This window comes from Salminus brasiliensis, chromosome 17 (genome assembly GCF_030463535.1).
Source record: "Salminus brasiliensis chromosome 17, fSalBra1.hap2, whole genome shotgun sequence".
NCBI classification, from domain to species: domain Eukaryota; kingdom Metazoa; phylum Chordata; class Actinopteri; order Characiformes; family Bryconidae; genus Salminus; species Salminus brasiliensis.
The window spans coordinates 8,018,020-8,034,691 of record NC_132894.1 but is presented as its reverse complement, the minus strand read 5'-3'; the positions used below and the strand labels follow the sequence as shown (position 1 = coordinate 8,034,691).

Below are 16,672 nucleotides of genomic sequence, written 5' to 3'. Positions count from 1 at the left end.
TCACAACTAACTGTGGTCAGAGTAAACTTATCAGCACACAGTTTGGCATGTTTCAGAGGGGACAGATGCCTGAAAGCTTGAGAAAAAGGTTTGTAGAGGCCCCTCAATCTGGAAAAGGTTACAAAAAAGGCCCAAATTAACGTCACTAGACATCAATGTATTTATAGCTAACATGCAGTTGGATCACGCACCAAGACAATGATTCAAAGCACACAAGCATGTCAATCAATGCTTAAAATAAATAAATAAATAAATACAAACAAACATATGCCAGTTAACACAAAAGCCCAATTAGCTATGGTTGAGTCATATTACGAAAACATCTGCCCAACATTAATGACTGTTTGCCTATAGTAAAACTTTCTCCTGTGCTTATATGCTTTACAAACACTCAATTTATGACGCCTATCCAACAGCTTTAGAGCCCTGTAAATGACTGCAGTTCTCACAACAGAAAAGCAGTAAAGACTCACATTGCCACAAGTAAATACACTAAATACTACCCTCTAGTGGGAAAGTAGCACACCAGGCTAGAGTGACCTGGCACAAGGTCAGTTGAAAATAGTTTAATTACTTGTGCTGGGAAAAGCATAAATATGCAAGTGTGCACCTGCTAAATTTGACAAGAAACCGAAAAAGCTCATTCTGGTAAAAAAAATAAAATAAAATTGTAATTAGTGAAAAAGCACTAATGCCAAACATGCAGCTCAAGCAACAGGACACAAGTCATGCATTACCACCACATGATAAATTACAATTTTGGTACTTCTCCTCCTCCCCCCCCCCCAACTAAAAAAAAAAAAAAAAAGGAAACCTTAATTCAACTGTGATAAAGACTTTTATTCAGGTCTTAAATAGATAGAAAAAAATGAAAGGAAATACAAAAGGAGCGAATGAGAACAATAATGCACATTACACATATGAATGAAGTCACCCTCCAATCTCAAGAACAAACTCCTCATAAGAGGGCAGTGTTTTTTTATTTTTGCACAATATTCTGGTCTAGCCACGGTGTCAAGGTCTTGAGGAAGCTCATCATGTTAGCCCTCATCTTGCCAGGCCGCTAGTGACCGTGGGATCAGCTGTAGCTGAAGAGGGGAAGTAATACTGGGGGGGGGGGGGGGCTTGTAAACCGCACAGAGGCCTGATGTATAATCTTTTCAGATTTGTCAGTTTCCCTGAGGAGGGTTTTTGCTTCGACATGCCTGTCTCCTGCTGAATCAATGGGAAAATGACGTTTTAAGGACATTAAACAACAGAATATCTCCAATACCTTCACAATGATCTTTAAAGCTTTACATAAGCACATCAGTCAAGCACAACCTTATAACAGGAGTTCAAAATATGCATTTCCCTGTAAATAAAAGGTACAACGGTGGTAAAATGACAGCAGTGGGACTATTTGAACACAGTAAAACCCAACCCTGAGTGTCCCCAAATGACTGAAGTAAAGCATATTAAAGTGGAGTCAAATTAATCTAAACCAATTATTCAAGTACAGACAAGAAAATGGCAGTCTTCAAAATGTACTGCAAGACGCTCTATAATCTCTGTATAATCTGTAATAATTAAGCAAATATAAAGCTCACTTGTGGGATTTAGAGCACATTGTCGCTGTTGCACAAAAACCTTGACTCTTGTAACCTCGAACCTCCTATATTTTTGCCATTTCTCACTTTTCAGGAAGTTGTCCTTTATATTGTATCCACATTTCATGATGAGTGGACCAATAGAAAAGCTACAAAATGACTTTTTAAAATAAATCTTGCCCTGTATGGTTTTTGCATAACAACAATAACACACACACACACAGCCACACACACACAGCCACACACACACAGCCACACACACACAGCCACACACACACAGCCACACACACACAGCCACACACACACAGCCACACACACACAGCCACACACACACACAGCTGGTAGAAATAAATTTATGTAATTAAAAAGAGAAATAATAGCCCTGAGTCTGTGGTACTGTATATTATATGTATGTAGCAGCATCACAGAGACTTGATGAGTCCTCAGTCTTGCATGCATGCACACACGCACAAACTGAAGGCCAAGTTTTCAGCAGAATGCTATACCTTGGAGAAAAGGGAGGGAGGAAGGAAAAAAAAAAAAACAAAAAAAAAAAAAAAAAAAAAACTTGACTACAAACTGGGAAAGGAGGACTGGGTTGGGTTCCACCAGATATACAAAGATGAATGGCTCAGCTGGATCAGTGACTTTTGTGCTCCTCATCACAGAATCATAAGTCAACAAAAACAGAAACTACTCCTCTATGGTGACTGCTGATTCATGGTTCATATGCAAAAAAGCCCTCAAAACCAAAAGAAGAGATAATTAAAGTAAAACTACAAGTAATATATATATCCAAACAAACCAACTTGGAGCCTTCTCTTTTTCTCTTTTCTCAAGTGGCTTTAAAAGCAAATGAGAGGGAATGAAGAGTTCAGTTTTGACAGATAATGTCATGAGTCCTCGGTGCCAGAGTCGTCGTCATCATAACAACAGTCCTCCTCCTCATCGTTCTCCTCATCCAGTTCCTCGTCATCATAGTATTCATCGTAGAAGAGCGTGGAGCCCTCGTCTGGTGGTGCGGTGCGAGTGCGGACGCAGTACTCTGCCAGAGTGGTGGGAACTTTAACTCCATCACGTTCAGCATCTGCTTTAGTGGCTAAAACCTGCTTCCTGAGAGACAGAGTGCAAAACAAAGTATAAGGACCAGAGTGTGTGTGTGTGTGTGTGTGTGTGTGTGTGTGTGTGTGTGTGTGTGTGTGTGTGAATATACTTTACTTGACACAAAACAGCAAGGACCATTCTACATTTTAAAAAAGCAGCTTAAGGCAGAAGCAAGAACAAAATAAATGGACAGTGGACTGCCTGTACAGCTGCAACTTAACTGTCATCAAAATACATCAGCTGAAAATAAGGTTTTCATTATAAAAAAAAAAAAAAGAATGGGTGCTGAACTCTCAAAAAGAATCAGCCTGTGTAGAACAAGGTAAACTCATTTATTTACAAGGTTCAGGCAGCAAACAGGTGCAAGTGCTTTGAACTAACCTGATAATGTCGGCATACTCCCGGTCTCGGCCTTTGCTGTCCCTCCACTTTCGGTACATAACGGAAGCGTCCACGTTGGCTGGGGAGAAGGTGTTGGGCTCGTTGAGCAGAGAAATCACACTCAGCAAGATGGTCCTGCCAAAGACAGTCAGCATTTTTCTTACATCAGCTTTTAATAGCGGAGCATGAATATTACAGTGATTTGTTTATGACTAAAAAACATGAAACATGTCTGTTAAAATAGGTCAGCAGCAGAGCCTGAGATTGCTAGAGTGATATTAAAAGTGTAGAATTATTAATACAAACTATGGATGTCCATTTAAACATATTTACATACATTTACATAATGATGTTTTTTTTTTTAAATAATTAAAAAAAAGGGAAAAACCCTGCAATTCAAGTCAATTGAATTCAAAATTTGGGGAAGGGGAAGACTTTTAAATCTGAATCCAATTGAAAACAGTAGGCCCATCATTACAGGTTAACAGTGCCTGACTTCACTACTACACATATTTAACACTGTATAATGTGTTTTATTTTGCAAAACAGAGCTAAATAATATTTATTATCTGATTATCTGGTCATTACTGCATTCATTAAAACATTGTACGTTTAATAACTGAACCTGTTTGTCTAAATGTGGTTAAAGTTTAGTTTTTCCTTAGAAATCATTTACTTTCTCAATGCTACTGTAGTGTGTTCAGAAAGTGCTTGGCGCCTTGCATTCTGGTGTGTGCAGGTGTGTGCAAGTATCCATTTATGTACGTGACTATAGCTGAGGTGTCTCTCAGACTCTGCTGGATTACGACCTCTCCCAAAGATCTTATAGGACTTCTAATGAAAAAACAACTTCGCCAGCAGAAACAAGGAGGTTTACTTTAAATCAGGCAGACTTGAAAATAGCCTGGGGTCCTTCAGGAGCATGCATGTGTTAGCCTACTGTTGCTAGCAACAAAATCCTAAGCGCTTGGGGCATTTGTTCATTGATCTACCCTTTTAAGACATATATTAAGACGGTATACCAACTCACCAGTCATACTACCCAGCATTATCAGTAACCAATGTGCATGCAACAGTAATTGTTAAGGCAGCATTCTGCGAGAATTGGTACATCTTGCTCATGGGCTGAAATTTGTGCCTTGAGCCCCTACTCAAGGTTACAGAAATGGTCACAGGCATTTCTGTACTTTTAAGCGATACAGATCAGTCAATGAAAGTGAGAGAAGCATTTGGACTGTCAAAGCAACGTCAGTGATATTACCATATTTCACACAAATGTTACATAGTTCTCTCAAACGTTTTCCTCCATGCTTCTCAAAAGTTACACAGTGCAACACGTGGAGCCTGGAGTAGCATATAGGCTAGAAACATACATGCAAATGCAGATTTACATTTACGGCATTTAGCAGACGCTCTTATCCAGAGTGACATACAAGGTTATTCATATTACAGAGAAGGGCCAGTGTAGTGTTAGGAGTCTTGCCCAAGGACTCTTATTGGTGTAGCGCAGCATAGCGTAACTCAGTGGCAGGTAGTGGTGTTATCTGTTGCGCCACACCAACCAATGTTTTAACCTATGCAAAATCTGTGTTACAGTGTGAGTGAAGTCTAATCATCCGTGATGGCAAAGCAGCAATTAGAAGAGTCTCAAACATTTTTCTGACACATGAATCACCTCTTCATTCTTTACTCAGTAAAGAAGCACAGTCTTCTGTTGTGTACAGGTTTACATTCTCTCCAGTTAGTTCTCTTTTGTCCCTGCACATACTGGTTTAACCGCCACAGTAATGTAAAAACACATTCAAAGCAGGTGTATTTGCAGTGTGTGTGCTTTACCTGACGTTTTGTGTGGGGTTCCACCTCTCTGAAGGCAGTTCTCCACTTTGGGGATCATCTACGGGAGGGTGCAGAATGGAAATGCACACGTCTCCATTCTGAAAGCACACACAATTACATATAACTTACCACAGTTAAAGGAATACAACCTACAAAATCAAGTAGGTAGTATGTTTGTGTCCTAACAGAGTAAACATACTTACTTCATAGATGTTGGGGTGCCACATCTTAGTGAGGAATCTAAAGGATGGAGGCGAGTAAGGGTAATCAACAGGGAATTTGATACGAGCCTGAAAACAGAACAGAACAAATTCTGAATTAATCAGAAATCAGCTTCAGCACAGAGACATCATGGAGAGTTGACACTAGCTGCACATTTTGACTCAATGATAGGTGGGGTGGTAAAAGTTTTATACTGCATTATTTTGTGGCTTATACTTCACTACTAATTTATGTATTCAAAGTATTCATAACAATTAAACCAAACAAGACTGATATACAACCATCTCATTTGTTGATATAGCTTTTGTGCTCGTTTTCCAAAATTACTCCAGAAAGGCTTCAGAAACTTTAACAAGTCAAGTAGTCTATTAAGAGGTCCCGTTCACCCTGATAAATCATCATTTCACTCCACATCCTTCTTCAGGGGAACCTGAAAATTGAATTTATTGTGCAGCCCTACAGGACGGAGCTCATTTAGTTTATAGCAGCCTTAAAAAAGAAAAATAGTCATGTAGAAATCAATTATGCCACACAAATGTTGCCAGTGGACCTTAAGGAAAATAAATAAGAAAAAAAAAAAAAAGCTCAGTAGGGGTGGGCAATGTGAATTTTTTTATTATTGCAATTGATCACATCAAGACAATTATCTGACCATATCCAGGACACCATTGCTATAATGAATTTAATATTACAAATTAAACATTAAAAATCCCTATATTCAGTTTTAAATTAGTTTTCAAAACTGTTGGTCATCCTCACAAAACATCACACACCCCCCACCCTACCCCCAACAAACATAATGTAGCTTTAATTCAGAGAGTGGTGATGACATCAGTCTTCTATGACATATCGGCCCCAAGTGTACAATGAAACACATATACCCACAAATCCTTTTTACCCACAGTACACTGCACACTAATTGCCCTACACATATTTGTCAATTTCACATGGTCAGCTGGTCCTCATTTGACAGTGGTCCAACTGTGTGAGAGAGGACAACAGGTCACACTGGACACAGCAGACCCACACCAACTGACACCAGCTATCTGACTCCTGAAAGGTGACCAGGGAAGCACAACATTCAGTTAAAGCAATTCTATGGAAACCAAGGCACCGATCCATTTAAGCAGGTTATGGCATGGACTACCTTTTCACCTCATAAATCACTGAGACTTCTGGTTAGACTCACAAACACACCCCATAACAACTGTAATAAACAGATTACATATAGAAACATTATTAGAAATATAGAAAAATATTTAACCAAATTAAGCTAACCACACAAAGTGAACCCTACACCATTACTTGCAAGTGACCCTGTGAACTGGTTACAGGGATAAGGGTCGCAGAAAAGAACACCTGTTTTCCATGACACAAGCAGCGAAATACAATGATCTATGAGGGAGAGCCGAGACAGACTAATCAGAGACAAAACCACAGACACTGAAACAGCAATAAGATAACAATCAAGCAGCCAAGAAAGATGCATGGACATACATTTAAAAAGAAACTTCAGTTAACTTGCTTGACTTCATGAGGTGATGTCTTTGTTTACAAGAAACCCATGTGCAGGTAACTGATGAGGAGGAGTGGGGAAATACCCAAAACTACATGCCATCAGTCACAGATGTTTAAAAAACAACCACAAATCATCTTGAACTTGAGCTCGAACAGAAGCCCGAATGTTGATTGGCATGGTTACTTTGGGGCTTTGTTGCTTTGTGCTGCGTGACCGGGTGCATGTTCTGTTTAATAAATAAATAAATACATAAATAGGAAGCTCAGTATGTGTAGGATAAGGGTATCTGTGCTCTCTATTGTGCAACACTACTTACCACATGCTGTGCATTTTCCATACAGCTGCATGCACCTATCTGTGATGGTCCGGTACAAATACATGTCATGTTACCGCTCTGATAGCAACTGAATAACAGGCAGGTCTTAAAACTTAAAAGAAAAAAGGCTAGGTTTCATAATTGACATCACTGCTTATGTGTTGCATTGGGAGGCATTGTGCAATTGACAAACACTGCAGTTGCCTTCTGGAACTCTAAGGCAGCTTTTTGTCTCAGTCTTTTTCTTGGCAAGATAACCCCTCTTTATGGGCTTTAAATTTTGGGATTACTTCAACGCCGTAAGTAGTATATTTAACTTCATCATCTTTATTACAGGCCATATGAACACTAAACAAAAAGCTGGGTTCTTTTCTTCTTGAACAGCAGCAGCCTTCACATTGTGCAACCACAGCGCTGTGAAGCACACCCTGTGTTTACAATTCTCCACATTCTGTCGTTGCTTTTAGAACATTTCTGTTGATGTCTGACCCTCACTGGCTAAAAGAAACCCATCGACTGCTTGGATGCTTTTCCTTGATGTATGAGTGCATTGGGTGAAAATAGCACAAGTGCAGTAAACCAGGCCATCGCCAGCATCTCCTGGAACAAACCGTGCCACTCTCCTCAATCAACTTCACCCTCCACGCAGACCCTCAACCTCTCACTCCCTCACCATCTCTGCATCCTTGCTCAGTCACTTATGTGGAAATGAAGAGAATGAGAAGAGAAATGACAGACATGAGAAGAAGTGGGCTTGTTTAAGGGCTCACTTGCTCATTCACAGCTAAGAGTTCACAAGGGAGGTGCAGTAGAGAAACAGAGGATCCTTAAACAGAGGAGACAAATGCCTTTTGGCACACTTTTGGTCTTCAGTATTGAACAGGGAACCTCTACAATCAGGTGATTATACTAATGTCCTCCTGCTCTGTGCTTCACCAAGATCAGCAGATTCTCCTTGCCAAAAAAAAAAAAAAAAAAGAGAGCAAGGCTTTGCCTTAGGCCAAACTACAACTGTAGAGAGAAATACACTACTGCATAGATCCGTTAAAGCCTGTAATGGGGTGTGCAATGACATTTCTAAATGTGGGTCATGGAGGAAAAGCACTTAACCCTGCTTATTCTTGGCAGAAATTTGAGGAAAAGTATCTCAAATACGTTTTTAATACAACAGCAAAATACCTAATCGGGACATCCCTAAAAATATTTAAACCCACTATCTACTTTCCTGCAGAAGAGCAGCATGCTTTGAGATGTTTAGGGCTAAGCAACAAGAGATGACAAAGCTCCTATACCCAGCATCAGGCCAATATCAGCAAAAACTGCAGGATTGGAGATTAGGAAAAAAAAAGCACTGAAAAACCATCTCTAGATCTGAGTTCAGATGGGAGTTCACGAAATGTCCTGGTGTACAAAAGAAGCCAGAAAAGACATAGGTAGACGAGGCCTGCATTAAACAGGCAGCGAGCAAGCCAGATGAGCAGGACACTGTCCAGAACTGTTCTGACAAAACAGATTTACATGCAGATCTGCTTACACAAACAGAAAACCAGTACTGAGCTTTGGTCACAGCAAAACCATAGAACAAGAGCTCCTTCTGGAACAGGAGAGAAAATGATGGCGGTACAGCTGTACTCTACTGTGTTGTCAGGTTTTGTACTGTGACGTTATGCGAGTTTAGCTCGTGTCAACATGTCTCAGATCAGTTTAAAGAAATAACTGAAAGCCCAATATTTCCATGATGGTCAGGTCTATGAGTGTAATATCTGCATTACAGACTGCTGGCTCTCTGAATGACAGGGAACAGAAAATCAGAAACAGCTGAAGAAATGTATAACAGACAGGTGAGGACAAGGGTTGGGCAATCTCCACTTTTTTTCCATCCCATCTCAAAGTATCAATGCAATATTTGGTATTACCAAGGGTTAGGAGTAGCTAAATTGCGCAAGTAGCACAGATATTTCTGTTACGTGGTTTCTGTACTATCATTTTGTGTTCAAATCATTCAATTAATGTTAAACTGCAATGAATCAGGAGAGAGAAGTTGGTTAATCTTGGCTTAGTGAACAGAAAAAATGGTTTTGTTTCTGTAGCACACTTGCTAAGGGAGCCTTTGCTTAGCCTGCTCAGCTATAGATCCACCAAGTTGATACGCATTAAGCGATGCACTACCGCCACAAGCGTTAAGGATAAAAATTTGTGTTGGGGATAACAAAGGTGAAATGAGAGACCGGTTCTGCTGTGTTTAGATTTGTAGCTGGCCATTTAGGCTTGGATACGTTAGCTAGCAGGTTAAACACCACAGCACAGACCATGTTCCAGCATGGGGGTCAAATCTCACACATTAATCAGTAAAGAATCAGTAAAAGTTTTCTGTTCTCTTTAAAAAGCTGTAAATTAGCTAATACTAACTTAAGAGTAAGATGTACACAGTAACTACACTGTTAGTCGCACTGTTGGTCTCACTGTTTTATTGTCTTCAATCATAGCCAAATGAGCAGTGCCTCAGTAGAGGTTAAAGGTCATTAACTCTGGCTGTTGAGAGCTTATTTGCTACTCAAAGTAACTCCCTGAGAGCTGAACGCGGACAGCGAGAGCCTCTCCCGTTCCCACCCTCTGCTCGCATTTCTCCGTGACACTCCATCAGCCCCAGAGGAAGAAACATGACTCGATCTGCCCAGCTATCTGAAGCTCGGCTCACATCACCTGCCAGAGGGGACTGAGTGCATGCACGCTCCAGCAGGTGCTCGCTGCCAGTCAGCTGACTGACATATGCATCGACACAAAGCTTAGCCCATTATCGTGGCTGGAACGGTCTCAGGGGAATTAATGTGATAGTTCAGCAAATCAAACACAAAGAAAACCATGCACTGGCTGATACATCTGACATTTGATTAGCATTGCGAATGTCTTTTTTTTTTTTTTTTTTTTGGCTAAACTTGAATTTTTTATAAAATGACCTTAAATGTATGCCAATAATTAAGTCAGTGGGTTAAAGTGCATAGTAAACACTGCCCATGTCATTAGTTTATGTGGCCAGTTTAAAATTCAACAATACAAGCTACACATTACGCAACTCTCTCCATTAGATAAAAGTCTAATAGGACATCCCAGCCTCCCTTCATTGTCTTTTCCCCACTGATGGTTATGAAACTAGATTACCGTACTAGATGGAAGTGCAAGAACAGGCACACAACTGCACGTTAGTTTGAGGTTTCCTCTTTCACTTTTGCAAAGTCAAAAAGACGCCAGTTCATCAAGATGACACTGTGCCCAGCGTTATAAAATCTCATCACAAGGTTTTACAAAGCCACAAGGCATTAGGGACCGCCAATACAATACACTACAGTCAGTCCTGCAGCCTCACGAACAGACTGAGGGCCTAAAAGTGGTTTGTTTTTTTCTCTGCTCTTTGCCAGCAAATGTGAGGACCTGCAAGAGGCCAAATGAGGCCTTAGCAGTTGTTATCTACTCATGCTAAAGGGAAAATACTGTCAAATAAAACATCAAACACTAAAACAGCACACACCAAAAACGGAAAGCTGCAAAACACAAATACGAAAACCATTTCTACTCTTTCAGCACAATGAAATGATTAAGGTTAAAATGACTGTTTGAAGGGGTGGTAATCTAGCTAACGCTAACTTAAAATCACGCTAACAAGGAGCAGTTTGTAGTTAGAGCTGGTTTATCAGCATCAATGCGGTTATGAGTGAAGCATGGTATGGGGGGGGGGGGGTAATCAGTGGGGGGGCTACGTTCACATTACCAGGCTGAAGTGACTTGAATCTGATTTTCTGCCTTAATGTAAAGCAGATCTGTTTTCAGGGCTTTTCAGGGCAGATCCTTTCTAATCAGATTTGAGTCACTTTCATATGTGGTCCTACACCAGATATGTATCAGATTCAAGGGCATGCACCATAAATGTAAACAGTCAGATTGGATTTCATGTATATTTTGGTCCACCACAAAGCAGAGTGGCAAAACAACAATGGAGTAGAGGATAAGCTGCAACAGCTGCAATATTTGTGGTAATTCTCTCACAAATGGCTGTTCACACTTTCACGTTATTTTTAAGTGTGACCTTTTAAAATGATCCGATGTTCAAACTGCTCACACTCCTAAACTGACACACACACACGCAGAGCGATGCTTCACATGAACTTTTGATTTTATCTTCATCAGCATCACAGGAGCCACCAAGGAGCCAACGACTGACAACTGGGCTTCTCACAGAAAACGCATTCAAGCTCACTGTAAAAAGGAAATGATATTCGACCACGGCCACTTTCTTGTTTTTTGTCCTTGGTTTCTTTAAACTTCATTTTTAAGCTTTTTTTTTAAGCTTTTTTTTTTGGACACTGCAGCAGCTATGTCCACATTCTCTAAAAAAGTCTTTAAAGATTGCAATACATGCCTTCTATATTGGCTTAAACAGGTGGAAAAATAGGATTTTGTCTTTTAAACGATATGATGAATCCTCCTTAAAGGAATGGTTCCTGTAACATGGTTGGTGCTACATTTTTGCCTTTTTAGTTCAGCACTGCAGCTATAAAACTAAATGTTGGCAAAAAAACAAAACAATAGAAGTCAATAGTCACCAAAATCTTTCCTGTAAATACTTGCTTTCCAATAAGATCACAGAGACCCACAGATGTTGTAAATGTGGTTTAGGAGAAATGTATGACTTGACAGCCATTGTAGACAAATGGTTTTGTGTCGAACACTGACTCCCTTGCAGAAGCTTAAGGCTCCGTTATGTCAGAATATCAAGGTCATAATTTCTGTTTCGATTTCTGACAATACCAGTCAAAAGTTTGGACACACCTGTTTGATTATGTGCTAAATATAATCATCTTAACTTCTTAACTTCTGATCCAAACGTTACACTGGTTAAGAGGTCATGGCTGGGTTCAAGTAGGCCTAAGTGGTACGTTGAACTGAAAGGAGATGATTTGGTCATCTAGGCCATTAAGGCCATGTTTTGATCCCGCTAAATGAGTAAATGCTTATGTATTAATGTACATTAGCATACTGTAGTTGCATGGTTTGAGAGGTATTTCTACCCTCACACATACACACTGCCACAGTCCTACAGCTTAGGTCTACTCAAAACCCTCAATCCATGACACCCTAACTAGGGTAGATACCGGTGTGTTCCCATGGTACTGTATATATATTCAGCTTTATATTCATGCTTTACATATCATACATCATACTGTGCCCCATATCTGCATAACTAAGACCTGAGGACCTAGATATACATTTAGGGTGCCCTTTTTCTCCATTCTCCCAGTTAGTTATGCTGGACTATAATAAAAATAATAAGTAACATTTAACCCCACCCACGTTCTAGTGCAGATCATCACAATAATCACAATTAGATATTAAGAAAGACAAATTATTTGTGAGCAGTACAGATAATATACAAGAATTAAGCCACTGGCTCAGGGCTTTTCACTCCCATTCCTGTGGACCCCATGCTGTACACAATTTTTTGCCATCCCCCTGCTTTAACACACCTGACTCAGCACATATGGAGCTGGTTTATTACTAAACGAGTTAAATCGTGTGTGCTAGAAGAGAGAAGGCACTGGGAAGCCTAATAGGAAAAAGTCAAAGCACCTACCTTCATTAACAGAACAATTAGTGCCTTAGATGACCGAGGAGTGATTAATATGATCAATGCCTTACATTTACATTTACATTTATGGCATTTAGCAGACGCTCTTATCCAGAGCCACTTACAAGGTTACTGGTATTACAGCGGTGGGTCAGTGTAGTGTTAGAAGTCTTGCCCAAGGACTCTTATTGGTGTAGTGCAGCATAGTCACCCACACCGGGAATTGAACCCCAGTCTCCCTCATGCTGTGGTAGCTCACTGGCCAATAGTGGTGTTATCTGTTGCGCCACACCAACCTTGACCAATGCCTTGACAGTAGGTGAATACACAGTGCTTAAGAGATGGTCATGGGGCTGTGTTGTGGGTACCAGGCCCAGGTATCAGGTCATGGGGTGCCTTTATCACAGCTGTAGTTTTTAAGGCTTAAACCTTAGATAATACACCTAGTGCTACCAACCCAACAAAGAAAGGAAGATCCACGAGAGCACCAACAGCAGATGCAGTGAACAATGAAGGACAGGGGGGACACGGTGTGGGGCAAAAGCAGAATATGTAAAGGATGAAACTGAGCATCAATGCTGGTGCTTTGCAGGCCATCTGGAGTGGGAGATGAGCTCGGTCATTTCAGGGTGGCTTTGTTCCAGTGATAAACACCTGAAACAAGCAACGGTGAATCAGGAGGCTCTTCGGTTCAAGACAACCACATAGTTAGAGCTGGTGAAAGGCCACTGAGAAAGACATGAAACTAAAGCTGGTGGACGGGCTGAAGAATAGATAGGCATGTTTTCGAGCAGATTCAAGCGTGAACTCACCTTAAAATAACCGCCTTCGTAATGGGTATTAGGGGGTCCAAAAATCGCCACTTCCCAGTTGTACAAGTCCGACTCGTCCACCAAAGTTATTCTGAACCCTTCGACGGGCTCGTCTTGAAGACTTTTCAGCTCCAGCATTAAAGCCTTTTGTGAACTCGCTACATGATGTTGTCCATGCTGAGCCATATTCCGGCCAAACCCCGGAGCGTCGGAGTCTCCTTCCGAAATAAACAACTAGCTAAGCTTTGCCCCAACTTCTGTAAAACAAATGCGGGCTAGCAGCGTTAGCATACAGTGTTTACCACCTACCCACTCCTATTCGACCAGAGCTCCGCTGTTACTGTGCCTGTTACTGCGTAGTTTAATACTTAGACAAGTCTTTCCACAGATATCCACAACAAAACCGAACTAGGGCCGAACAGCTAGCTCTAAAAAACAACTCACAGTCCCGGGGCTAGCAGCAGCTAGCAGCGCCTCCTGAGGATTTTCTAGGAGGCTTGTGGGGCGTTTGAGCGATTTTTGTACCACCGAGCCCGGTTTAGGCAATTACCTTAAACCTCCACTACCTTCAGATGTGTTACTCTAACTTTTACAGTCAGCAGAGCCGATAAACACAGCAGTGCCCCACGAAGCAGCTAGCAGAGAAGCCACCCAGTAACGTTAAATCCGCTCTAACGGCTCTCTCACTTCTCCACAAGCGATGTTCGATTCGTGAAAGAATCGTTCTATTGAACCGGTTCTTTTCAATAATCGGGCAAACCGATTCATTAGCCCCAACGTTATTGACGTTTTTGATGTTTGTTGGCTTTCGACCTTTGATTTATTTTTTAAAAGTAATGTTATATACCATAAGTAAGTAATAATAAGTAATATTTTACAATTAAACCTTATAAAGGTAAATTCAGCACTGAAGCTTAAACCTACTCACCCAACAAATACTACATTTAGTAGAAGGAAATTTATTACGGTCTAAAAACTCAAAAAACAAAAAATTGTTTTTGTACATATGGATTAACATTTAGCACTAGCTAGTTTTCAGTATACCTTTAGATACATTTTAATATTAACTAATGTGAATGTGCACCAGTAAACTGGTTCATTTCTTATGTTGGTGTCTTCTGAATTCTGGGCCCTGCACTGAAAAAAAGTGGAGTTTGTGTTGTAGAAAAGAATCACCCACTGAAGTAACTAAATTTGCCAATTAATGGTTCATTGGATTAAAACAGTGCTTAAAATAGGTTAGATTTAAAAGAATCAGTTTGAAATGATAGATAGATAGACAGAGACAGCCAGCCAGATAGATAGATAGATAGATAGATAGATAGACAGCCAGCCAGATAGATAGACAGATAGACAGAGACAGACAGAGACAGCCTGCCAGATAGATAGATAGATAGACAGATAGACAGAGACAGACAGAGACAGCCTGCCAGATAGATAGATAGATAGCTAGATAGATAGATAGATAGATAGAGACAGCCAGCCAGATAGATAGATAGATAGATAGCCAGATAGACAGGCAGCCAGTCAGATAGATAGATAGATAGATAGATAGACAGCCAGTCAGATAGACAGCCAGTCAGATAGATAGACAGCCAGTCAGATAGATAGAGACAGCCAGTCAGATAGATAGATAGATAGATAGATAGCCAGTCAGATAGATAGATAGACAGCCAGTCAGATAGATAGATAGATAGATAGATAGACAGCCAGTCAGATAGATAGATAGATAGATAGCCAGTCAGATAGATAGATAGATAGCCAGATAGATAGGCAGCAGTCAGATAGATAGATAGATAGATAGAGACAGCCAGCCAGATAGATAGATAGATAGCCAGATAGATAGATAGATAGACAGCCAGTCAGATAGATAGATAGATAGATAGGCAGCCAGTCAGATAGATAGATAGATAGCCAGTCAGATAGATAGATAGATAGATAGCCAGTCAGATAGATAGATAGATAGATAGATAGATAGACAGCCAGTCAGATAGATAGATAGATAGCCAGTCAGATAGATAGATAGATAGATAGATAGACAGTCAGTCAGTCAGTCAGATAGATAGATAGATAGATAGATAGACAGCCAGTCAGATAGATAGATAGATAGATAGATAGACAGAGACAGCCAGCCAGATAGATAGATAGATAGATAGCCAGCCAGCCAGATAGATACAGATACACAGAGACAGACAGACAGCCAGCCAGATAGATAGATAGATAGCCAGATAGATAGATAGATAGAGATAGCCAGCCAGATAGATAGATAGATAGCCAGATAGATAGGCAGCAGTCAGATAGATAGATAGATAGACAGCCAGTCAGATAGATAGATAGATAGACAGCTAGTCAGATAGATAGGCAGCCAGTCAGATAGATAGATAGATAGATAGATAGACAGCCAGTCAGATAGATAGACAGCCAGTCAGATAGATAGATAGATAGATAGCCAGTCAGATAGATAGATAGATAGATAGATAGATAGATAGACAGCCAGTCAGATAGATAGATAGATAGATAGCCAGTCAGATAGATAGATAGATAGATAGATAGCCAGCCAGTCAGATAGATAGATAGATAGATAGATAGATATGGTGGTTGGTGTGGCGCAACAGATAAAACCACTACCTGCCAGTGAGCTACTACACCACATGGGAAACTGGGGTTTGTACCCGGTCTGGGTGACTATGCTGTGCTACACCAATAAAAGTCCTTGGGCAAGACTCCTAACACTACATTGGCCCACGTCTGTAATACGAGTCACCTTGCAAGTCGCCCTGGATAACAGCGTCAGCTAAATGCCATAAATGTAAATGTAAATAGATATATATTTTTTTATTTTTTAACAATAACTGCACCATACATTCACCACCTTTAACTCTATCCATGGCAATAGCAAGTCGAGGTCAACCACTGAGGAATTTTAACGTCTGGAGTGTTTTGAAAGCTGGCGAGCCGCTAAGAAAACCATGAATTATTGTCATAAATCAACAATCACCATCTCCACTCTCAAACTGGGTCATACACAAATAGCTAACATTCAAGAAGTCCTGTTTAAACAAGGAGGGGCTCTTTACTGTAATGTAATGAAGTTATTCACTTATTCTAAAAATGACACGTCTACAACATGGACAAAACACAAATTAAAAGGGGGTGCATTACTCAGAAGTGGGAATTTATTGGTACACCATCTTCACACACAAAAGAAGACTACAGCAGCCTACGTTTCTCATAATTCTCCTGGGTGGACCTCTTAATTAAAGGGAACTTAGA

The 16,672-nt window shown here is 40.4% G+C and overlaps 1 protein-coding gene across 1 annotated transcript; it reads right to left on the bottom strand.

The window, feature by feature from the left end:
* Positions 1-819: 819 nt before the first annotated feature.
* cdc34a (cell division cycle 34 homolog (S. cerevisiae) a) lies at positions 820-14,096 on the bottom strand. Its single transcript, XM_072660773.1, has 5 exons — positions 13,400-14,096; positions 5,114-5,200; positions 4,911-5,008; positions 3,075-3,209; positions 820-2,702 (listed from the first exon to the last, which is right to left on the bottom strand). The coding sequence occupies exons 1-5, from the start codon at positions 13,583-13,585 to the stop codon at positions 2,483-2,485; spliced, it is 726 nt and encodes a 241-aa protein (XP_072516874.1). The 5' UTR covers positions 13,586-14,096; the 3' UTR covers positions 820-2,482.
* Positions 14,097-16,672: the final 2,576 nt, after the last annotated feature.